At 37.6% G+C, this 24,955-nt stretch overlaps 1 protein-coding gene across 1 annotated transcript in view; it reads left to right on the forward strand.

Moving 5' to 3' along the window:
• Positions 1-24,955, forward strand: part of WDR70 (WD repeat domain 70) — a 387,773-nt gene that overhangs the window by 152,214 nt on the left and 210,604 nt on the right. Inside the window, exon 7 of the mRNA XM_004447213.3 lies at positions 3,185-3,318. Within this exon, the coding sequence (XP_004447270.1) occupies positions 3,185-3,318 (134 nt within the window). The remainder of the gene's footprint in view (positions 1-3,184; positions 3,319-24,955) is intronic.

Below are 24,955 nucleotides of genomic sequence, written 5' to 3' on the forward strand. Positions count from 1 at the left end.
TTTTTGAAGATATATACATCACACAAAAAAAGTTACATTAAAAAATATAAGAGGTTCCTCTATACTCCCCCACCCCCACCCCATTCCTCCCATCCCAACAACCTCCTACATCATTGTGGCACACTCATCACACTTGGTGAACACATTTTGGAGCACTGCTACACCACATAGATAATAGTTTACCTTGTAGTTCACACTCTTGCCTAGTACATTTAGTGGGTTATGGCAGCATATATAAAGTCCAGCATCTGACCCTGCAATATCATTTAGGACATCTCAAAGTTTCAAAAATGCCCCCACATCACATCTCTTCTTCCCTCTCCCTGCTTTCCGCAACTACTGTTTCCACTTTCTCTACCTCAGTGCTACAATTTCTTCTATTACTAGTCACAATATTTTTATAGTAGAATATCTGTAAGTCTACTCTAAACCATATTTTATTCCTCCATTCTGTGGACCCTGGGATGGTGATGTCCGCTCCACCTCTGGATCAAGAGGGGGCTTAGATTCCACATGGGTGATGGATGCAATTCCTCTGCTTGCAGTTGTTGGCACTCTTGTTCCCCTGGTGTGGGTGGTTGACCTCCCTGTTTGCTGACCTGGGTAAGTCCAATGAACCAAGGAGTAGGAGTTGCAACTCTGCTGAGGCTCACATTCCCCAATGGATCAACAATGATCGGCAAAGACAACAAGGAAGAATGGTCCAATAATGAGCCCTTGATATTGATGACTATGTTTAGGAGCCTGTGTGCCTGAAATATGCACTAGAGCTGCAGGGTGCCTAAAAGTTACCTCCTGAGAGCCTCCATGTTGCTCACATGTGGCCACTCTCTAAGCCAAACTCAGTATGTAAATGCATTACCTTCCCCCCAGCATGGGACATGACTCTTGGAGATGAGCCTCCCTGACATCAAGGGATTACTACCAATCACTAACTGGTGATGTAATTCGAAAAAGACTTTGAATGAAAGGGTCAGTTCAGATCAGCAGAATATCTCCGCTACATGTTGAATCAAGTGTTAAAAATTGCTTTTTGACCTTGAATAAAAGGGGAAATGGTGAAGACAAATGAGTTGATATGTCTAAGAGTTTTCCAAAAAGAGTCGGGAGGTCATCAGAGGGGTCACGCTTATGCATACTTCAGCAGGACCCCAGAGATAGACAAAGTAGATACAAACCTAGGTGCTGGTTCTCCTGAAGGCTACAGAGATCCACAAGGTATATGGTCAGAGGGGTTTAGATCCTAGGAGGCAGATGGATGGAGCTCTCTTGCTTGCAGATGCAGTCACTTTTCGTTCCTTGGAATGTGTGTTGTCCATCATCATTCTTTTGTTAGTTGTCCTGGGTGAGTCTAAGGAACTAGAGGGTAGAAGTTGCAACTCTTTTGAGATTGAAGGCCCGACTGGCACATGGTCGGAACAAAGATTTAACTCTCTGGGACATTTCTTTATCAAGTATAGTGCTAAATATTGGTTCAGATAAAAGGGGCAGAAGACCCATGTGTAGGGAGCCTAACAGTTTGGTGGTCCTCAGGAAGCTAACTATAGAACTGCCATGTGATCCAGCAGTCCCACTGCTCAGTATATACCCTGAAGAATTGAAAGCAGGGACACTTAATATAATTGGAATTTCATTGTACATAATTGTTACTTCTCTCTTGCAGCTTTCATAACTCTCTCCTTGTCCTTGGCATTGGGCAGTTTAATTACTATGTATCTGAGCACAGTTCTCTTTGACAGTTTCCTATTTGGTGCTCTTTGTGATTCTTGAATATGCCTATTTATGTCTTTCATTAAATTGGGAAGTTTACTGCCATTGTATCTTTGAGTATTCCTTCTGCCCCTTTCTCTCCTCTTTCTTCTGTGACTCCCATAATGCATCTATCGGTATGCTTGTTTGTGTCCTACAGATCTCTTAGCCCTTTTTCTCTTGTTAGACATTCTTTTTTCCTTTCTGCTCCTCAGCCTAAATCATTTATATTGTTCTGTTGTTCACTGATTCTTCCTTCTGCCAGCTCCAAAATGCTGTTGAAACCCTCCACGGAAATTTTTCATTTCAGCTATTGTGGTCATGAGCGCCAGTGATTCTCTTTGTGTGTTTGCTTTTTTTAAAATTTCTATCCCTTTACTGAGATTCTCACATTGTACACTCATTGCTTTCCTGATATCCTTTAGTTCTTTCATGTTTTCCTTTATTTCTTTGTGTGTTTTGAAGATGATTTTTAAAAAGTCTTTGTCTAGTATGTCTAAAACCCATTATTCTTTGTTTATAGTTTGAAGCTTTATCTTGTTCATTTCTTGTTTCTTTGTTTTGTTGTCTTTTGCTCTACTCTCTGCATTTTAGTATTAAAGTATTAACTCTGGGATTTGCCCCTAAGCTGGCTGTTAAGTTTGTATCCAGCTCTTGATATGACACAGCTTTCCTTGAGCCTAGAAGCTAACAAAAAACTAACATTGAAACCATCTTCCATAGTCTTTTCAAAGAGAGTCTGCTTTGGCTACCTTTCAAATTACTCCAGTCAAGAAGATTAACCCAAGGGGAATGGAAACTACAATGTCCTATATTTCTTATCTGTACCTGGGTGTAGCCTGGGTGTGTTTGTGCTTGCTCTTGGCTTTAGAAATTCTCCTGTTTACTCGGAATTCAAATGGACTTTTTTCCCTTCCCCTGTGCTCTGTTGTATGCCTAATACAAATAATCCTTTGCCCAGGCACTTTGACTTAATTATTTTGTGCCCTGCTTTAGGTGTTTGCAAGCTGCTTCTGCCTGAAGGACAAGTTGCCAGAAGCAGAGGTCTAGAGACATATGCCTTATTTTAGTTTCAGGCTTCCGCTTACTGATCGGCACTGAACTACAGGCACTCTGTTACGCACATAGTTGTTACTCTTTTCCTTCTAGAACAAGACCACAGACCCACAGCAGGAGTGCAGCCTGGATTCCCATTGTGCTGAGGAGGTGTCATGAGCTTTACTTATTGTTTTAAAAGCTGTGTTTTATAGACTATCCAGTTCATGCAAACTTTCAGCTGTTTTAGAGTTTCCGAACTAACGACAGTTGGTGTTTAATATTTCCAGGGTCTATAAGATAGAGGATGTTTTTACAGTTAGGAAATAGAAGTTATAATGTAGTGTAATAGCTTTTCTCCAATTAATAATTTTAATTTGACTTTTTAAATTTATAACAGGTTTCTGCTTTGGGTCTGGATCCCTCAGGTGCTCGTTTGGTGACTGGAGGGTATGATTATGATGTTAAGTTTTGGGATTTTGCTGGAATGGACGCTTCTTTTAAGGCATTTCGATCCCTTCAGCCCTGTGAATGGTATGTATTTAGTAACTTAATATCTTCACATTTGAAGACAGAGTGCTCTTGTAATTTGAATTCTATCTGTAATGATTTGTAGCAAAGTACAATAAGTTTATGTGAGTGTATATTGCTTTCATTATTCAAATGAGGGTAAAATGGACCTTAAATTTCTTTCCTTTGGTTTCATTAACCTATGTTTAAAGGAAATTTCTATTTTTTCTTTAACATTAAAAAAAAAATTGTTGCCTTGTCTCATTTATTTTTAAACTCTCACGCAAATGTTGTGTGGTATTATATACATGTGTATGACTTCTATCGAGCCAGTACCCTAAACCCTTAGAAATAATGTTTTATCCAAACGCACATGTCCACATGTGAGCTCTGCATTTTGTCTTCTATATAAAGAACGTTCTTGCCTCTCTGCTCTTGTGTGTTTGCTCCCAGTCCAGGTGATGGCTCCTTTAAGTACTGGTTGAAGTACCCAAAAGGCTAAAGGGCTACGATTTTCTCAAGCCTACAGAACATGTCATATGAAATTTTATGCTTACTACTACTAAATATCTGTATGTGAATCTGAATTGGGTTTGAGACATCAAAGTAATCTAGCAGCTACAGTAATCTAGCAAAATAACCTGAAAGTTATACATGACTATAGTGGCTTAGATCAGTTTGTCACTGAAATCTTACCAATTTGTAAATGTGATAATCAGAATTCTTAAGCTATTTTTAGTGAAGATTTGAGGATTCCCTAAATGAATATGGCAGATCTCTGATTATTTAGGAGAGCTAAAATTCTAAAAACTGAGCAATGATAGTTATATTTAAAAATAGCTTTCATGATGTGAAATGGTAATGTGTGTCTTGAATTAGTATGATGACGTTTATAAAATATACTTAAATATGTAGTTATATTCCCTTTTCCACATGATTATTTTTTTAAAATGGAAATGTTCTTGTTTTCTGTTCCTTTTTTTTTTTAAGATTTATTTATTTTTTTATTTCTCTCCCCTTCCCCACCCTCCCCCTGCCCCCAGTTGTCTGCTCTCTGTGTCCATTTGCTGTGTGTTCTTTTGTGTCCACTTATATTCTTGTTAGTGGCACCGCGAATCTGTGCCTCTTTTTGTTGTGTCATCTTGCTGTGTCACTTCTCTGTGCATGCAGCCCCGCTCCTGGGTAGGCTGCACTTTTTTCGCATTGGGCAGCTCTCCTTACGGGGCGCACTCCTTGTGCGTGGGGCTCCCCTGTGCGGGGGACACCCCTGCATGGCACGGCATTCCTTATGCACATCAGCACTGCGTGTGGGCCAGGTCATCATATGAGTCAGGAGGTCCTGGGTTTGAACTCTGGACCTCCCATGTGGTAGGTGGACACTCTATCCGTTTAGCCAAATCTGCTTCCCCACATGATTATTTCTTGATTCTAATGGGAGTTGTGTTCCCCTTCCACTTTTTTGACTATCAACTGACTTGTTTATCATTATTTAGCATTCTATTAATGAATATCTCTAAATAGGATATATGTTTGATGATTCACAACATGATTCACATGTTTGATGATTCTTTGTATCCCTGGTATACAAAGGTGCTTTAATTTAAGAAAATCATTTAATATAATATACCACAGTAACAGAATGAAAAAAAAAAATCAGTGATCTCAGTTGATGCAGAAATAGAAATGGCATTTAACTAAATTCAGCCCTACTTTTTGATAAAAAACACTTAGAAAACAAGGAATAAAAGAAGATCCCCTCAATATGATAAAGAGCATATATGAAAAACCCATAGCTAACATGCTACTTAATGTTTGAAGTCTGGAAGCTTTCCCTCTAAGATCAGGAACAAGAGAAAGATGCCCACTGTTGCCACTGTTAGTCAACTTGTACTCGAAGTTTTAGCCAGAACAGGCAAGGAAAAGAAAGAAAAGACATCCAAATGGGAATGGAAAAAGTGAAACTTCCCCTCTTTGCAGACAGCATGATCTTATATACAGAAAATCCTGAGAAATCTACAACAAAGCTCCTAGAGCTAATAAAGGAATTAAGAAAAGTGATGGAGTACAAGATCAACACCCCAAAATTATTAGTTTTTCTACACACTAATAATGAGTAATTTTAAAATGAAACCAAGAAAAAGATTCTATTAACAAGAGCAACTAAAAGAATCAAATATCAAGGAATTAATCTTACCAAGGTTTTAAAGGACAGGTACACAGAAAACTAAAAAACATTGCTAAAAGAAATCCAAGAAGACCTAAATAAATGTAAATACTTTGTTTGTCCTGGATAAAACCTCATCAATTGAGTCCATGTTAATGACCATGCATTTTTATCTGAAATTTTTATAAATAATTAGCGAATTTGGTGGACTTGCTTTATTAATTTCCTTATTTATATAATTTTTAAAAATTATTAGATTTTGTAACTATTAAAGTTGGTTACCCTAAGGCCATTATGTGACCTTTTCTCCCCACAGATATCACTGATAAGTGGTATTATTGGTTAGTTTCTACTTGAGAAGTAAAGGAGAATATCAGATCTATCTAGCTACTTCAATTTGCTACATTTTAAATAATGAGCTTTTGTTATGAGAAACCAGTATTAATCCTGGATATTGCCAATTGGAATGGAAAAGTTGGGATGGTATTGATCGGATCAAAAGTCTCTCCCTTGGGGTGCCAGGGAAGCTTATCCCCAGGAGTCATGCCCCATGCCAGGGGGTAGGTAATGTGTTTATATGCTGAGTTTGGCTTAGAGAGAGTCCACATTTGAGCAACAAGGAGGCTTTCAGGAGATAACTCTTAGGCAACATATAATACTAGGCTAAGTTTCAGTTTCACAAGAAAAGGTTCAGAAGTACAATCATTAATATCAAGAGCCTGGTATGATGGTCTATCTTCCTTCACTAGACACTGCCCTTGTACTGGAAGAATTCTTGGTATCTATCAGAGAATGCAGCAGGACTCCAGTCCTTGGGATGACAGAGTTTTCTTATGGTTTACTAATTGGAAAAGAGGTTGCTGATATGGTTTGTGCAAAGGTCAATGTCGAGTTGTTATCCTTTTGTATCAAGAGAAAGCTTTAATATAAGATGAAAAAGTATGTGGGAAAGCACAAATACTATTCTTTGATATCCACTATTTACCTGAATAGTCTTCCCCATCTCTTTGTTATTTTTATTGTTAAATTTCATAAGGTTAAAAGTAGCTTTTTACTTAATTTCCTGGGCTTCTGCTGTCAAAAAGTTACAATGTCCCACTTCATTTATCAGTTGCTCAAAGAGGCCTTTCCTTACCATTGTATCAAAAAATAGTCCTCTCCTTACTTCTGCACTGCCATTCACTCTATCAATTGTTCTGCTATCTACTTTATCCATTGTCTTGATTTAGTTTCTTTATAGTACTTATAACTGTGAGAAATTATCTATTTTTTACATTTGTTTACTTGTATCCCAGTGCCTAGAATGGTTCTGGGCATAGGAATTTATTTTTCATTAAGTAATTTGCAGAAGTACTTGGATCTTTTCTTATTTTTCTCCAAAAATGTCAAGCTGTTTTGAGTAAAAGTATATTTTCTCCAAGCTCTACCCTGTTTTTGAAAAGGAAGGAAACAGATTTCATAAAATCTTTGTCTTATACTTTTTTGTTTAGGGCAAAGAAAGATCAAACATTTTTTGAAAAATTTGGGCTCTGCATTGTGATGATGCATTGGGCTGATCGATTTAACTCTTCTATAAAAGAAAAAAAAATGAATTCTCAGGATAACTGGTTAGTGAGTTTTGTTGCATCTTTTGATTTTATATTTAAAACTGGTTGCCACTGAGTAGTAATATCTACTTAAGACATTTGCAGTTCTTGGCATATATCTGTCTGTTCTTGTTGTCATTAAAAGTTTAAGAATTCAAAGAAAAGAAAAAACCCCTTTACCCCATATTTGCCCTTCTTGAATCAATCCAAGATAGAGAAATTTAAAAATTTGTATTACTAGAAATCAGAATGGGTCAATCACTGTTCTAGCCATTGGCATGATACACTATCTTCTCTGCTTATTTAGTTGAAAAGTCATAGCTGAAAGTTTTAGTAGGAAAGAGGGAAATTTCATCTTTCTCTCAGACTTCCACTGAGGTAATTTTTTCCCTATTCTTTTCCATAGCAGACTGATTTATATAAAATTCTGTTCTACAGTTAAATTTTACTTTAGAGTCAATGTGCACAATAGGTAAGTGAATGGATTCTGAGTCATATAAATTTGAATTTGAGTTCTTTCTTGGCTGGTTCACTTGCTGTATGACCTTAGGCAAATTTTTTTTTCTTTCCAAAAGTAATTTATTATGAATCTTAATACATTTTTAGTATTTCTTTTTTAAAAGAGTACTTATGGCATTTATAAAGCAAATTTCCTTTTTGGCTTTCATTACTTACATAATTGCATAAAATCATTATTCCGAGATTTTAAAAAAATTATTATTTTTTAATACACTTTTTTATTTTTATAGAAAGATACTTAGATTACATAAATGGTATATTAAAAAAAGGGATTCCCATTTGCCCTGCTCTCTACCCCTCCCACATTTTCCCATATTAACAGCATCCTTTATTAGTCTGGTATGTTTGTTACAATTGATTGACACATTTTGGAGCACTATGACTAAGCATTGATTATAGTTTACATTGTAGTTTACGCTCTCTTCTGCACAATTTTGCAAGTTATGGCAAAATATATAATGGCATGTATCTGTCATTGCAATGTCATTCAGTGTCATTCAAAACAATTCCCAAGTTCCGAAAATGCCCATATTATGCCTGTTTTTCCCTCTCCCTGCCCTAGAACCTCTAGTGGCCACTGCCTCTACATCAGCAATAAAAGTTCTTTTAGGCAAGTTTTTAAAAAAAATATCCTTGACCTTGGTTTCCTTGTCCATAAAGTAGAATTTTTAATATCCATTTCTGTGGGTTTGTAATGATGATTTAAATGAAATAATGCATGTGAAGTTCTTGGTCCATAGAAAAGTACTTAGTAAATGTTAGTTATTATTCTTTTTGTTTGTTTAATATAAAGGAATTTTTTATTAAACTCTTTTATTTGGCATCTCTTACATGTCTTAAATATTACCATTACTGAGTTTTTGTTAGTGTTAAAACATTGGATTGCACCTCTGAAAAAGTAGAGTACTGTTTAGGCTCTTGTCATCCATCACAATTTTATTTTTAAGAATATCAGATGGGGAAGCGGTTGTGGCTCAAGTGATAGAGCTTCTACCTTCCATGTGGAAGTACCCGGGTTCCATCCCTGGGGCCTCCTGGTGGAAAAGAAGAGGAGAAAGCGTGCCTGAGCAGCGAGCCAGTGCCCATGCAAGTGAGCCATGCAGCAAGATGATGACGCATCAAAAGAGAGACAAGGGGAGAGTCAAGGTGAAGTAGAGCAGAGACTGGAAACTGAGGTGGCACAACTGACAGGGAACCTCTCTCCTCATTGGAGGTATGCAGGATTGAATCCCTGTGATCCTAGAGGAGAGAAAATGAGAAGAGAAGACAACACAGACAGCAAAAAACAGCGGGGCGGGAGGAGGTGAAAAGGGGAAAATTCAATCAATCAATCAATCAATCTTTAAAAAAGAAAAAAAAGAATACCAGCTATTCAGTTTTGATTCTGTTATCTGTTCTCCATTTTCCCTTTCTTCTTTCTGGTCCAGTTCTCTTCATCTTTCTTTTTCTCTTTTGCTACAAACAGAGATTCTCTTAAGCTAGTCCACTTTATTAACTTCTTGCTGTTTAAATTCAGTTCCTTATTGCTTTTTTTTTTTTTGAGATACCCGGGGCTGGGGATTGAACTCTGGACCTTATATGTGGGAAGCCAGTGCTCAACCACTGAGCCACATTGGTTTCCCTTCCTTATTACTTTTTTTTTTTTAGAGATTTATTTTATTTCTTTCTCTCCCCTTCCCCACCCCCGTTGTCTGCTCTCTGTGTCCATTTGCTGCATGTTCTTCTGTGTCTGCTTGCATTTTTTTTGTCAGGCCGTACCGGGGATCTGTGTCTCTTTTTTTATTGCGTCGTCTTGCTGCGTCACCTCTCTGTGTGTGTGGTACCACTCCTGGGTGGGCTGCATTTTTCACTTGGAGCAGCTTTCCTTGTGGGGTGCAGTCCTTGCACGGGGGGTTCCCCTGCATGGCACGGCACTCCTTGCTTATGGCAACCCTGCGCTTGGGCAAGCGCATCACACTGGCCAGGAGGCCCTGGGTATTGAACCCTGGACCCCCTACATGGTAAGCAGACACTCTTTATCAGTTGAGCCACATTCACTTCCCCCTTATTACTTTTAATGAATGCTTTAAAAAGAAAAATTTTAATTAGAGAAGTTGTAGGTTTTCTGAAAAATCATGTAAAAAATAGTGTTACCATCTACTCCCCTATCGTTGATACTTTACATTAGTGAGTAAAAGAATATTAAAATTGTACTAACTATTGTCCATAGCTTACAGTAGGTCTATTTTCCCCCAATATATCACCTTATTATTAATACCTTGTATTACTGTTACGTCTTTTATAATTCATGAAATGACGTTCTTATACTTGTACTATTAACTATAGTGCATCATTTCCAATAGGGTTTACTGTTTTACTTTTTATTCTTGTGACATATTTTATCTTTTTTATTCTAGTAACATATTCAACCTAAAATTTCCCATTTTGACCACTTTCACATATATAATCCATTGCTGTTAATTACACTTGCAATAATGTGCTACCAAAATCACCTTCCATTTCCAAAACTTTACAGTCAGCCTAGATAGATATTCTGTAGAAATAAAGCAACAACTACCTGTTTTCTATCCCCAGTCCATCCTCTGGTAACCTAATTTCTACGTTCTAACTCTGTGTCTTTGCTTATTATAATTAGTGAGATCATACACTATTTGTCCTTTTATATTTGGCTCATCTCATAAATTCAGCATAGTATGTATCTTCAGGGTTCATCCATATTGTCACATGTATCAAGAATCCATTCATTTATACAGATAAATAATATCCCATTGCATACAGATAAATAATATCCCATTTTATATACCACATTTTGTTTATCCATTCATTGGTTGATGGACATTTGGGTTTCTTCCATCTTTTAGTAATTCTGAATAATGCTGTTGTGTACGTCATTGTGCAAACAGCTGTTTGAGTCCCTGCTCTCAGGTCTTCTAGGGTCTTCCTAGTAGAGGGATTACAGGTTCGTATGGTAATTCTTAACCTATCTTAAGGAACTGCCCAGCTGTCTTCCACAGTGGCTGCTCCTTCCACAGAAAAGAATGTATCCACATCCTCTCCAACACTTAATTTTCTGTTTATTTTTAATAATAGTCATTCTGGTGAGTGTGAAATGATATCTCATTTTGGTTTTGATTTGCATTTCCCTAATAGCTAGTCATATTGAGCATCTTCTCGTGCTCTTTAGCCATTTGTTTTTTTTTTTTAAAGATTTATTTATTTATTTAATTTCCCCTCTTCCCCTGGTTGTCTGTTCTTGGTGTCTATTTGCTGCGTCTTGTTTCTTTGTCCGCTTCTGTTGTCGTCAGCGGCACGGGAAGTGTGGGCGGCGCCATTCCTGGGCAGGCTGCACTTTCTTTTCACGCTGGGCGGCTCTCCTCACGGGCGCACTCCTTGTGCGTGGGGCTCCCCCACGCGGGGGACACCGTTGCGTGGCACGGCACTCCTTGCGCGCATCAGCGCTGCACATGGCCAGCTCCACACGGGTCAAGGAGGCCCGGGGTTTGAACCGCGGACCTCCCATATGGTAGACGGACGCCCTAACCACTGGGCCAAAGTCCTCTTTAGCCATTTGTATATCCTCTTTGGAGAAATGTCTCTTCAAGTTGTTTGCCCGTTTTTAAATTCGATTGCTTTTCTTTTTATTGTTGAATGGTAGGATTTCTTTATGTATTCTAAGGTTTATGTATAAAAACCTTATAGGGCATGTGGTTTCATATATTTTCTGCCATTGAATAAGTTGCCTTTTCACTATTATGGCAAAGTCCTTTAATGAGCAAAAGTTTTTAATTTTGAGGAGGACCATTTATCTATTTTTTTCTTTAGTTGCTTGTACTTTGGGTGTAAAGTCTAAGAAACCATTGCCTAACACTAGATTCTGAAGATGGTTCCCTACACTTTTGTCTAGGAATTTTATAGTCCTGCTTCTTATATTTAGGTCTTTGATCCATTCTGAGTTAATTTTTTTATATGGTATGAGAAAGAAGTCCTCTTTCATTCCTCTGCATATCGATAACTAGTTCTGCCAGCACCATTTGTTGTGGAGACTATTTTTTCACCATTGAGTGGAATTGGCAACCTTGTATCTTTTGGCGATAGATTTTTGAAGGTCTGTTTTTGAACTATCAGTTTGATTTCATAGGTCTATACATCTATCCTTATGCTCGTACTGTGCTGTTTAGACCACTGTAACTTTGTAACATGCTTTAAAGTCAGGAAGTTTGAGTTATCCAATTTATTCTTCATTTTCAAGATTTTTTTTTTTTTTTCTATTTAGAACCCTTACCCTTCCAAATAAATTTGATAATTGGTTTTTCCATTTCTGCAAAGTAGGCTGTTGGAATTTGCGATTGTTTTGAATATAAATCAGTTTGGATAGAATTGACATCTTAATGATATTTAGTCTTCTAATCCATGAACACGGAATATCCTTCCACTTTCCACTTATTTGGGTTTTTAATTTATTTTAGTAATGATTTATAGTTTTCTGTGTAAAAGTCCTTTATACCCTTCATTAAACTTGTTTCTAGATATTTTATTCTTCAGTTGCTAGTTCCTCCTCACCTTGCCTATTACTAGTGTGTAAAAACACTACCAATATTTGTGTTTTGGTCTTATACCCCACCACTTTGTTGAGTTTATTAACTTTACTGGATTTGTTAAAGATTATTTGGGGCTTTCTGTGTATAGGGTGATGTCATCTGGTAGTAGTGAAAGTTTTACTTTTCCCATTTGATGCCTTTTATTTCTTTTTCGTGCATAACTGGTCTGTCTAGAACTTATAGTACAATGTTGAATAACATTGTTGACAGTGGGCATCTTGTCTTGTTTTAGATCTTAGAGGCAAAGCTTTCAATCTTTCCCCACTCAGTATTATGTTAGCTGTTATCATGTTGAAGAAGTTTTCCTCTATTCCTATTTTTCTAGATGTTTTATTCAAGAAAGGATACTGGATTTTGTCCAGTGCCTTTTCAGTCTGAAACGAGATGATACTTTTCCCCTTTGTTTTGTTAATGTGGTATATTACATTATTTTCTTATGTTGAATCACCCTTGTATACCATGGATAAAACTCACTTGATCATGGTGTGCCATTCTTTTAATGTGTTGTTGGATTCATTTGCAAATATTTTGTTGGGATTTTTACATCTATACTCGTAAGAGAAATTGTTCTGTAATGTCCTTTTTTTTTTAACATTTTATTTTAAAAGAAGATTTAGATTACATAAATGTTAATAAAAAAGATAGGGGATTCCCATATACCCCATCCATCCCCCTCTCACACTTTGCCACATTAATAACATCTTTCATTAATGTGGTACATTTGTTATGGTTGATGAACACATATTGAAGCATTGCTACTATAGTTTACGTTATAGTTTACACTTTGTTCCATACAATTTTATAGGTTTTTGAAAAAATGTATGATGTCCTGTAGCATCATGGCAATGTCATGCAGGACAATTCCAAGTGCCAGAAATGCCTCCATGTTATACATATTCTTCCCTCTCCCTCGCCTCTGAATCTCTGGTAGCCACCATCTTTATATCAATGATACAAGTCCTTCCATTGCTAGAATAATAAGTCTACTTTAGTCCATAGTTGCATTCCCCCCTTGTGCTTGTTTATACCTCAGTCTTGAGGATTTTGGGGTGGTAATGCCCACTTGTTCCTGACTGAGAGGGGGTTTAGATCCATTTGGGCAGAAGGATGGAATGTCTTGCTTGCAGTTGTAGATAATCTGTTTTTTTTGGGATGGGCATTGTCCATCATCATTCTTTTGTTAGTTGTCCTGGGTGAGTCCAATGAACTAGAGAATAGGTGTTGCAACTGTGCTGAGATTCAGGGCTCAGCCAGCATATAAACAGACCAAAGATTTAAGTCTCTGAGACATATATTTAAAAAGTATAGTTCTGATAATAGGTTCAAATAAAAGGGGTAGGAGAGCTGTGTATAGGGAATTATAAATGTCCTTTCTTATAGTACCTTTTTATGGTTTTGATATTAGGATATGTTGGCCTCATAGAATGATTTAGGTAGTATTCCCTTCTGTTCAGTATTTTTGGAAGAGTTGTAGTAGGATTGGTATTAATACTTATTGGATACATTGGTAGAATTCTCCTGTGAAGCCATCTCGTCCTGGGCTTTTCTGTGTTGGGAGGTTTTTAATGACAAATTCAATTTCTTTTCTTATATTTAGCTTGTTGTGGTCTTCTATTGCTTCTGGAGTCAATATGCTTCTAAGGATTTGTCCATTTCATCTATGTTTGTTGGTATACAAATATTCATAGTGTCCTCTTATGACCCTTTTTGTTTCTGTGGGTTCATTAGTAATGTCCCCACATTCATTTTTTATTTTATTTATTTCAGGGTTCATAAACTTTTTTTGCTCCATGGACCCCTTCTCAGATTGTAGCAGCAGATAGTTTTATGACATTCAGTATTGTAGGTAAAATTTTGAAAAGAAAGATCATAAGTTGACTTTTTTCACTTCAAGCTCATGAAATCTTTTCAGTGACCCCATGGATCCCTGTTTAAGAACCCTTGATTTATTTGCATCTTCTCTCTCTTTTTCTTTGTCAATCTAGCTAATGGTTAATCATTTTATTTATCTTCTCAAAAAAGCAACTTTTGATTTTATTATTTCCCTCTATTGTTTTTTTCCCCCCTCAATTTTATTTATTTCTTCTCTAACCTGTGTTATTTCTTTCCCTCTGCTCTTCTTTGGGATTTGTTTGCTATTCTTTTTCTACTTCCTCAAGGTGTGCAATTAGGTCTTTCATTTTAGCTCTAGTTTTTTCAATATAAGCACTTAGGGCTATAAATTTCTCTCTCAATACTGCCTTTGCTGCACCCCATAAATTTTGATAATGTTGTATTCTCATTTTCATTTGTTTCTTGATATTTACTGATTTCCCTTGCAATTTCTTGATTGACCCACTGATTTTTAGAGAGAGTGTTATTTAACTTCCATATAAATGTGGATTTTCCATTTTTCTACCTGTTATTGATTTCCAGCTTTTTTCCATTATGGTTAGAGAAGATGCTATATAGAATTTTGTTCTTTTTAAATTTATTGAGACTTGTTTTTTGCCCTAACATGGGGTCTGTCCTGGATCATGATCCTTGTGCACTTGAAAGAGGAAGTGTATCCTGCTTTTTTTTGGGTGCATTGGTCTATGTGTGTTTGTTAGGTCTAGTTCATTTTTCATTTTATTTAGATTCTCTCTTATTGATTCTGTCTAGAAGTCCTATCTATTGATGAGAGTGGTATAATTACTTCTCCAACTACCATTGTAGAGGTGTCTTTTTTATCCCTTCAGTTTTGCCAATGTTTGCCTCTTGTATTTTGGGCCATCGTGATTAAGTGCATAAATATTTGTAATTGTTATTTCTTCTTGGTGGACTTACCCTTTTATTAGTGTTTAGTGTACTCCTTTGTCTATTGTATCAACTTTTTTTTTAAAGATTTATTTTTTCATTTATTTTCCCCCCCCCAGTTGTCTTCTCTCTGTGTCCATTCACTGTGTGTTTTTCTGTGACCACTTCTATCCTTATCAGCGGCACCAGGAATCTGTGTTTCTTTTTTGTTGTGTCATTTTGTTGTGTCAGCTCTCCGTGTATGCGATGCCATTCTTGGGCAGGCTGCACTTTCTTTCGCGCTGGGTGACTCTCCTTACGGGGCGCATTCCTTGCACGTTGGGCTCCCCTACGCGGGGGACACCCCTGTGTGGCAGGGCACTCCTTGCGTGCATCAGCTCTGCACATGGGCCACTTCCACACCGGTCAGGGAGGCCTGGGGTTTGAACCACAGACCTCCCATTTGTTAGGCGGACGCCTTATCCATTGGGCCAAGTCCGCTTCCCTTATATTAACTTTTTTAAAAAAAATTTATTTATTTATTTATTTATCTCCCCTTCCCCCTCCACCTTGGTTGTCTGTTCTGTGTGTCTGTTTGCTACCTCTTCTTTTTGTCCGCTTCTGTTGTCAGTGGCACAGGAATCTGTGTTTTCTGTTTGTTGCATCATCTTGTTGTGTCAGCTCTCCATGTGTGCGGCTCCATTCCTGGGCAGTCTGCACTTTCTTTCACTCTGGGCAGCTCTCCTTACGGGGTGCACTCCTTGCGTGTGGGGCTCCCCTATGCGGGGGACACCCCCTCGTGGCACGGCACTCCTTGTGTGCATCAGCACGGTGCATGGGCCAGCTCCACATGGGTCAAGGTGGCCCAGGGTTTGAACCATGGACCTCCCATGTGGTAGACAGACGCCCTAACCACTGGGCCAAGTCCGCCGCCATATTAACTTTTGATTTAAAGTCCCTTTTGTCTTATATTAGTGCAGCTGTCTCAGCTCCTTTTTGATTACTATTTGTGTGGGATATCTTTTTCCATCCTTTCACTTTCAACTTATTTGTGTCTTTGCATCTAAAGTGAGTCTGTTATAAACAGCATATAGTGGGATCATGCTTTTTTCTTTTTATCCACTCTGTCAACCTATGTCTTTTGATTGGGGAGTTTAATCTGTCAACATTCAGTGTTATTCTGTAAAGTCATGGCTTACTGCAGCAATTTTGTCCTTTATTGTTATATGTCATATATTTTTTGTCTGTTTTCCTTTATTACTACTTTTGTTTAATTTGATCTTTTGTGATATATCCAATGATCTCTTTCTCCTCTCTGTTTCTGTATATTTTAAAAATATACTTCCTTTGTGGTTACCCTTGGATTTACATTATACAACTTATATCCCTAAACTACTAATTTGAAGAGATATCAACTTTGCTTCAATATTATATATGATTTCTGCTCCCATATTCCTGTTTCCCTTTTTTATATGCTTTTTGTCCTATTTTACTGCTTTGTATTTTGTAGTTTCGTTATTAGGAAATATGCCTTTTTTGGTTCAATAGTATTATGATTCTTATAGGAATTAAAGAGTAGAGTTAAATATTTAGGATATAGCAATATTTTTATTTTTTTACATTGTTTTAATTTTCATTTTCCTAATTAACAGAAAGGTTGACTAACATTTTTTTAAATTAGAGAAGCTATAGGTTTATAGAAAATCATACAGAAAGTACTGAGTTCTCATGTATGCAGCTCCCCCCCACACACAGTTTTTGTGATTTTTAATACATGAAATTAGTGTGGCACCTTTGTTACAATTGGTGGAACAACATTATTATAATTATACTATTAATTATAGTCCATAGTTTAGAATAGGCTTGCACAGTTATATAGTGTTTTAAATTTTATTCTGATATAATATATACAACTCACACTTTCTCCTTTAACCACATTCAAATATACAATTCAGTGTTAATTATATTCACAACATTGTGCTACCATCACCACCATCCATTACCAAAACTTTCCATCATCCCAAACAGAAACTCTGAACCAGTTAAGAAAGTAACTCCCCATTCCCTACTCCCATCGCCCCTGGTAACATGCAATCTTCTTTCTGACTCTATGAATTTATATATTCTAATTATTTAATGTAAGTGAGATCATAGAGTATTTGTCCTATTGTGTCTGGCTTATTTCAATCAAGATGCTGTCTTCAAGGTTTATTCATGCTCAAACATGTATTAAAACTCCATTTTTATAGTTGAAAATATTCCATTGTATGTATATTTCACATTTGTTTATCTATTCATTAGTTCATGGACACTTGGGTTGCTTCCATTTTTTGGCAATAGTGAATATTGTGGCTATGAACATTGACGTGCAAATATCTGTACCAGTCGCTGCTTTCAGTTCTTTGGGGTATATAATGGGATTGTCATGTTATGTGGTAATTCTATGCTTAGCTTTTGGAGGAAATGTCAAACTATTACATTTAGAATGCCCTGTATCTGTTGTTGCAGTGTGTTATTTAGGATAATTCCCAAGTCCTGAAAATACCCCTATCTTACACCTGTTATTCCCTTTCCCTGCCCTCAGAACCTCCAAGTGGCCACTGCCTCCACATCCGTGATACAAGTTCTTACATTGCTAGAATCACAATAAGTCTATAGGAGAATACCAGTAAGTCTACTTTCCAGTCCTAAGGATTCTGGGATGGTAATGCCCACTCCACATCTAATTTGAGAGGGGACTTCGATGCCACTCTCTTGCTTGCAGTTATAGACTTTCTTGGTTCCTTGGGATGATCGTTGTCCATCATCATCTCCTTGTTAGTTGTCCTGAGTGAGTCCAATGAATTGGAGAGTAGGTGTTGCAACTCGTTTGAGATTCAGGACCCAGCTAATACATGGATAGCTCAAAGATTTAAGTCAAATAGAAAGGTCAGAAAAGCCATGTGTAGGGAAACCACAACTGAGACCAACTCTGTCACACTGGGGAGCATAAATTCCAAAGTAGGACCCACTGGCAAGGCACCAAACTCCTGTAATATCTGCCCTGACTATAGTGTCTGGATGTCTCTAGGGCCCTCAGGAACCCTGCTATTTGAGGTAGTATTTACTTTGGTAGTCAATGAGATCCTGCTGAGATGTGCATAAGTGTAACCTTTGGAATGACCTCCTGATCCATTTTGAAATCTCTTAACCAATAAAATAATTTTTCTTTACCTTTTCCCCATTTTAGTTGGTCTTTCTCCAGTTGCATTGCTAATTGGTGCTTGGTAGTAATTTCTTGGTGCCAGGGAGGCTCATCCCTGGGAGTCTTGTCCCACACTGGGGGGAAGGTAATGCATTTATATGCTGAGTTTGGCTTGGAGAGAGGCTGCGTTTGAACAACAAGGAAGCTCTGAGGATTTAACTCCTAGGCACCCTGAAATACTAGGCTAAGTTTCACTTTCAAAAGTAAATGTTCATAAGTACAGTCATCAATTTGAAGGGACTATCAGTAGACCGTCCTCCTTCACTAGTCATTGCTTCTGTACTCAGGGGATTCTTGCTCTTCTATTAGAGAATGTGGCAGAGCTCTCCAGGATGGGAATTCAGTATTCTTTTGGTTATTGTGTGACTCTCCACCCACTGTGACAATGCCCCATGAACATTTGAACACATTTATATACCTTATATTTATGCCCCAGATGACCCTTCTCCCATGTATCCCCCATCACTGACACCCTGCACCAAGGATCCTTCCTTGTCATAGTTGTAACCCTTCTGTGATCCAAAACTTCTCTCGGATATATGGTTACCAAATATTTTCTCCCATTGAGTAGACTCCCTTTTCACTTTCTTGACAAACTACTTTGAGGTGCAAAAGTTTTTAATTTTGAGGAGGTCCTACTTATCTTTTTTCTTTTGTTGCCATGCTCTGGGTGTAAAGTTTATGAAACCATTTCCTAATACAAGATCCTGTAGATGCTTCTCTACATTATCTTCTGGGATTTTTATGGTCCTGGCTTTTATATTTAGATCTTTGATCCATCTTGAGTTAATTTTTTCTAGAGTTTGAGATGGTATTCCTCTCTCATTCTTTTGGATATGGATATCTAGTTCTCCAGGCACCATTTGTTGAAAAGGCCATTCTCTCCCCGTTGAATGGGCTTGGTGGTATTGCTGAATATCAGTTGACTGTATATGTGAGAATCTATATGGGAACTCCCAATTTGGTTCCATTGGTCAGTATTTCTATCCTTGTGCCAATGCCATACAGTTTTGACCATGTAGCTTTGTAGTATGTTTTAAAGTCAGTTAGTGTGATTCCTCAGATTTCATTTTTCTTTATCACTATGTCTTTGGCTATTTGGGACCTCATGCCCTTCCAAATAAATTTCATAATTAGCTTTTCCAATTCCCTCCACTTCTATTTTTGGGAAGTATTTCATATTTAGTATGTTTGAAGGTCAGGCAGTAAAAAAATTCCTCCCATGTTGCTCTTCTTTTTTTAGAATGCTTTTGGCCATTCTGTGTACTTCCCTTCCAAATGTATTAAATAATTGCCATTTCTAGTTCTATAAAGTAGGCTGTTGGAATTTTGATTGGTATTGCACGGAATCTATAAATCAGTTTGGGTAGGATTGATATCTTCACGAAATTTAGTCTTCCAATCCATGAATACAGAATATCTTTCTATTTGTTTAGGTCTTCATTGATTTCTTTTGGCATTGTTTTGTAGTTTCCTCCAAATATTGTAGTTTTCTGAAAATCCTGTATTTTTGTTAAATTAATTCCTAGGTATTTGAGTCTTTCTGTTGTTTTTGAAAATGGAATTTCTCCCCTGATTTCCTCCTCGTATTGTTCAGTACTACTGTACAGAAATGTTACTTATTTTTGCTATTCGATCTTGTATCTTGCCCCTTGGTAAACTCATTTATTAGCTCAAGTTGCTTTGTAGTAGATATTTCAGAGTTTTTAAATTATAGGATCATGTCATCTGCAAATAGTGGTAGTTTTACTTTCTCTTTTCCTATTTGCCATTAATATATTTTTCATGACTAATTGCTCTAGTTAGAACTTCTAGTACAATATTTAATAACAGTGGTGACAGTGGGCATCCTTGTCTTATTCCCAGTCTAGAGGGAAGAAAGATTTCAACCTTTCATCACTGATTATAATGTTGTTTGTGAAATTTTCATATATACCTTTTATCGTATTGAGGAATTTTCCTTCTATTCCTATCTTTTGAAGTGTTTCTATCAAGAAAGGATGCTTGGAAAGCTAATGTGGCTCAAACAGTTGAGTGCCTCCTTCCCACATGAGAAGTCCCAGGTTTGGTTCCTGGTGCCTCCTAAAAACAAAGACAAGAAACAAGCAAACAATGAAATAGCCAACTCAGGGAGCTGATGTGGCTCAGTTTTGAGTGCTGGCTTCCCACAGATGAGGTCCCAGGTTCAATCCCTGGCATTGTACCTAAGGAAATAAAAAAAAAAAAAGGATGCTGATTTTGTCAAGTGCCTGTTTTATGTCAGTTGAGATGTGTTTTTCCTTCAATTTCTTAATATGGTGTATTACGTTGATTGACTTTCTTATAGTGAACTACCATTGCATACCTGGAATAAATCCCACTGATCTTGATGTATAAGTCTTTTGATATGCTGTTCAATTCAATTTACAAGTAATTTCTTGAGAATTTTTGCATCTTTGTTTATTAGAGAGATTGGTCCATAGTTTTCTTTTCTTGTAGTGTCTTTTCTGGCTTTAGTATTAGTGTGATGTTGGCTTCATAAAATGTGTTGAGTAATTTTCCCTCCTTTTCAATTTTTAGGAAGAGTTTAAGCAGGATTGGTGTTAAATTCTTTTTGAAATGCTTGGTAGAATTCACCTGTGAAGCCATCTGGTCCTGGACCTTTCTTTTTTGGGAGATTTTTCATGATGGATTCAATCTCTTTAAATGTGATTGGTTTGTTAAATTCTTATATTGTAGTGTCAGTGTAGGTTGGTTGTGCATTTCTAGGAATTTGTCCATTTCATTGAGGTTGTCTAGTTTGTTGGTGTACAGTTTCTCATAGTATCCTCTTATGATCCTTTTTATTTCTGTGGGGTCAGTTGTAACTTCTCCCCTTTCATTTCTGATTTGCATCTTTTCTATTTTATTGTTAGCCTAGCTAGGGGTATTTTATTGATCTTCTCAAAGAACTAGCTTTTGGTTTTGTCAATTTTCTATATTGTTTTTTGTTCCCAATTTCATTTATTTCTGCTCTAATCTTTATTATTTCTTTCCTTCTACTTGCTTTGAAATTGTTTGCTGTTTTTCTAGTTTCTGTAGTTATTCAGTACATCTTTCGAGCTTTGCTCTTTCTTCTTTTTTAATATAGGCTTCTATGGCTATAAATTTCCTTCTCAAGATTGCCTCCTGTATTCTATAAGTTTCGATAATTTGTGTTCCCATTTTCATTGTCTCAATGTATTTATTGATTTCTCTTGTAGTTTCTACTTTGACCCACTGATTATTTAGGAGTCCATTGTTCAACCTCCACTCATTTGCGAATTTACCGTTTTCCTGTCTATTACTGATTTCCAGTTTCATTCCATTATGAGCTGAGAAAGTGCTTTGTATAATTTCAGTCTTTTATATTTATTGAGAGCTGTGTTGTGCCCTAACATGTGGTCTATCCTGGGGTAAGATCTTTTGGCACTTGAGAATAATGTCTAACCCACTGTGTTTGGATGCAGTGTTCTGTATGTCTCTTAGGTCTAAGTAATTTATCATATTGTTCAAGTTCTCTGTTTCCTTGTTGATCATCTATCTAGTTATCTATCTAATGTTGTGAGTGAGATGTTGAATACTTCAACGATTGTTGTAGAGATGTCTCTTTCTCCCTTAAGTTTTGCCAGAGTTTGTCTCATGTATTTTGAAGCACCCTGGTTAGGTGCATAGATACTTATGACTGTTATATTTTCCTGGCAGATTGTCCCTTTTATTAATATGAAATGGTCTTTTGAATCTCTTATAACTTCTTTGCATTCAAAGTTTGTTTTGTCTGATATTAGTATAGCTATCCTGGCTTTTTAAAAATTACTGTTTGTGTGCAGTATTTTTTTCCCAACCTTTCTCTTTCAGCTGGTTATATCTCTGGGTCTAACATGAGTCTCTTGTAAGCAGCATATGGATGGCTCATCATGGCTCATGTTTTTTTATCCATTCTGTCAACCTTTATCTTTTAACTGGGGAGTTTAATCCATCCACATTTAGTGATATTGCTGTAAATGTATTTTTTTTTTTTTACTTCCACCATTTTATTTCTTGGTTTTAATATGTCATATATTTTTGTCATTTTACTGTTTTGGTTACCCTTTCTGCTGTTCTTTCTATACTCCCCTGCAAACCTCTTTCTTCTTTTTCTTTCAGGCTCTAAAGCTTCTTTTTTTTTTTCTCCCCCAAAGATTTATTTATTTCTCTCCCCTTCCCCCCTGTTATCTGCTCTCTGTCCATTCACTGTGGGTTCTTCTGTGTCCACTTGCATTATCAGGCAGCACTGGGAATCTGCGTCTCTTTTTTGTTTCGTCTTGCTGTGTCAGCTCTCCATGTATGCAGCACCACTCCTGGGTGGGCTGCACTTTTTTCATGCAGGGTGGCTCTCCTTGCAGGGTGTACACCTCGCATGTGGGGCACCCCTATGTGGGACACCCCTGTGTGGCATGGCACTCCTTGTGCGCAGCAGCACTGTGAGTGGGCCAGCTAACCACATGAGTTAGGAGGCCCTGGGATTGAACCCTGAACCCTCCATATGGTAGATGGACGCTCTATCAGTTGAGCCATGTCTACTTTCCTAAAGCTTCTTTTAATATTTCCTGCAAAGTTGGATTCTTTTTACTAATTCTCTTAGTTTCTGTTTGTTTATGAATATTTTATACTCACCTTCATATTTGAAGGAAAATTTTGCTGAATAAAGAATTTTTGCCTGGCCTTTTTTCTCTTCCAGTATCCTAATTGTATCATGCCACTGTCTTCTCCTCTCCATGGTTTCTGATGAAAAATCTGCAGTAAGTCTTACTAGGCATCCCCTGTATGTGATGGTTTGCTTCCCTCTTGCTACTCTCATTCTGAGTAGTGTGTTTCTTGGAGTAGGTCTGTTCAGATTTATTCTGATTCGTGCTTGGTATCCTTGGACATGTAAGTTCATTTCCATAGTGAGAGTTGGGTAATTTTCAGTTACTGTTTAGTCAGATACTCCTTTTGCCCCTTTTCTCGTCTCTTCTGTAACTCCCATGACACGTATGTTGTTGCATTTTGTGATGTCATTCAACTCCCTGAGTCCCTGCTCAATGTTTTCCATTTTTTTATTTCTCTGGTCTTTCCTTTCTTCAATTTCAGCTTTTCTGTCTTCTGTATCACTTATTCTTTATTCTATCATTTTGCGTCTGCTCTTGTTTGCTTGTAATATGTTTTTGATCTACTCATTGTGTTTTTCATTCCCACGAGCTCTGTTTCTTTTCTGTTCAGTATTTCAGATTCTTATTTGTGCTTGCTTAATGTCTTCATTGTGTAATTTATCTTTTTAGCCAAATTGTCTTTCATCTTATTAACTTGATTTTGGAAATTTGTGTGTGTCTTATTACTTAGTTGTCTGAAATCCTGTGTCTTCTGGGGCTTTGATATCTTCCTTTGCTTGGGTCGTGTCTTCCATTTTCCTAGTATGGCTCATAATTTTTCCTGATGTCTAGGTATCTGATTAAGATGGTAGTTTAGGTTGATGCTCAATTTCTTTCTCTTTCGTAGGGGTTTATTGGCAAGAGGCTGTGTGTTATTGTTGCTCTTTGAGTCTTGCTTCAACCTGCATTGTTAGGATTGTCCCTGTTAGTTGCTCAAAACTGGTGTCTAGACTCAATAATGGTTGTAGACTTGCTTTTTTTGGCCTTGTGAAGGGATGTTATAAAGGCCAGAAAAAGCCTCTCTTATTTACTTGCCTGGTTGGAGTGTGTTCACTGAAACAGAAACCTGATCAATGTGATCCTTCCTGGAGGCTAAGAGCCTTAGTATTTCAAATCTCAGAGACAGCTCCTCAGCCTTCTCTGGCAGCCCCCTCTCTTTTCCCTGGTAGGAAACAATTAACCTTCCCTCTGAGTCCTCAATGATTAGTCCTGGTTAGTAGAAAAGGAGATTGAGAAGGTCTGATCTCTTCATTCCCTTGATGGCTCCCAAAGCAAATAATGGCATGGCTCACCTTGCCTCCAAAGGCTTCTGGGACACAGCAGACCAAACTTGGGGGTCAAAAGCTGAGTCAGTCCCAGGCTGTCCCTTCCTCTCCCCTTTCCTTGACAGGTGTCCTCAACAGTCAGTGCTGGTTAGAAGAGAGGGAGATTGGGAGGGTCACATCTTTCCCGTCTGGTGCCAGCTCCCAGGGCAAACGAAGGTCAGGCTCCCACCCAGCCTTAAAGGGCTAGCAGACTAAATTTGTGGGTCAAAAGCTGAGTCTGCCTTAGGCTGTACCCCTTTCTTTCCCCTTCCCTGGGCTGGTGGCTCCCTGGAGCCCTCATAGGCCGCAGCCAGCTGAGAGGCCTGGGAATTTTAAAGTGTCTTTAGTGTGGGGGAAAAGCAGGCAGTAGCAGCCGCTGGTTTTAACTCATAGTATTGCCATCGTAATTCTCCTCCTTTGTCCCTCTTCTGAGCAGTGTCCAGCCTGTGCTTGGAATGTTGCTTAAAACAACAGAAATTTAATGTCTCAAAGTTCTGGAGGCCAAAAGTCTGAAATCAGGGTGTTAATAGGTTAGTTCCTTCTGGAGGCTCTGAGAGAGAATCTGTTCCATTCCTCTCTCCTGGCTTCTGGTGGTTGTTGACAATGTACTTTGGTTTGTAGTAGATTCGTCACTACAATCTCTGCCTCCATCTTTACATGACCTCTCTCAGAGCCTTTTGGGGTTTCTCTGTCTTTCTGCAGCTGTGGGCGATCCTGGGGTCCTTTCTCAGTGGGAACGTAAATGGCAGCTATTTTTTCTCTGTGTATCTCTTAGTGTTTCTCCAGTTTAGATAATACTCCAGCAAGAGAGCTGAGACCCAC

Source organism: Dasypus novemcinctus, chromosome 2 (genome assembly GCF_030445035.2).
Source record: "Dasypus novemcinctus isolate mDasNov1 chromosome 2, mDasNov1.1.hap2, whole genome shotgun sequence".
Classification (NCBI taxonomy): domain Eukaryota; kingdom Metazoa; phylum Chordata; class Mammalia; order Cingulata; family Dasypodidae; genus Dasypus; species Dasypus novemcinctus.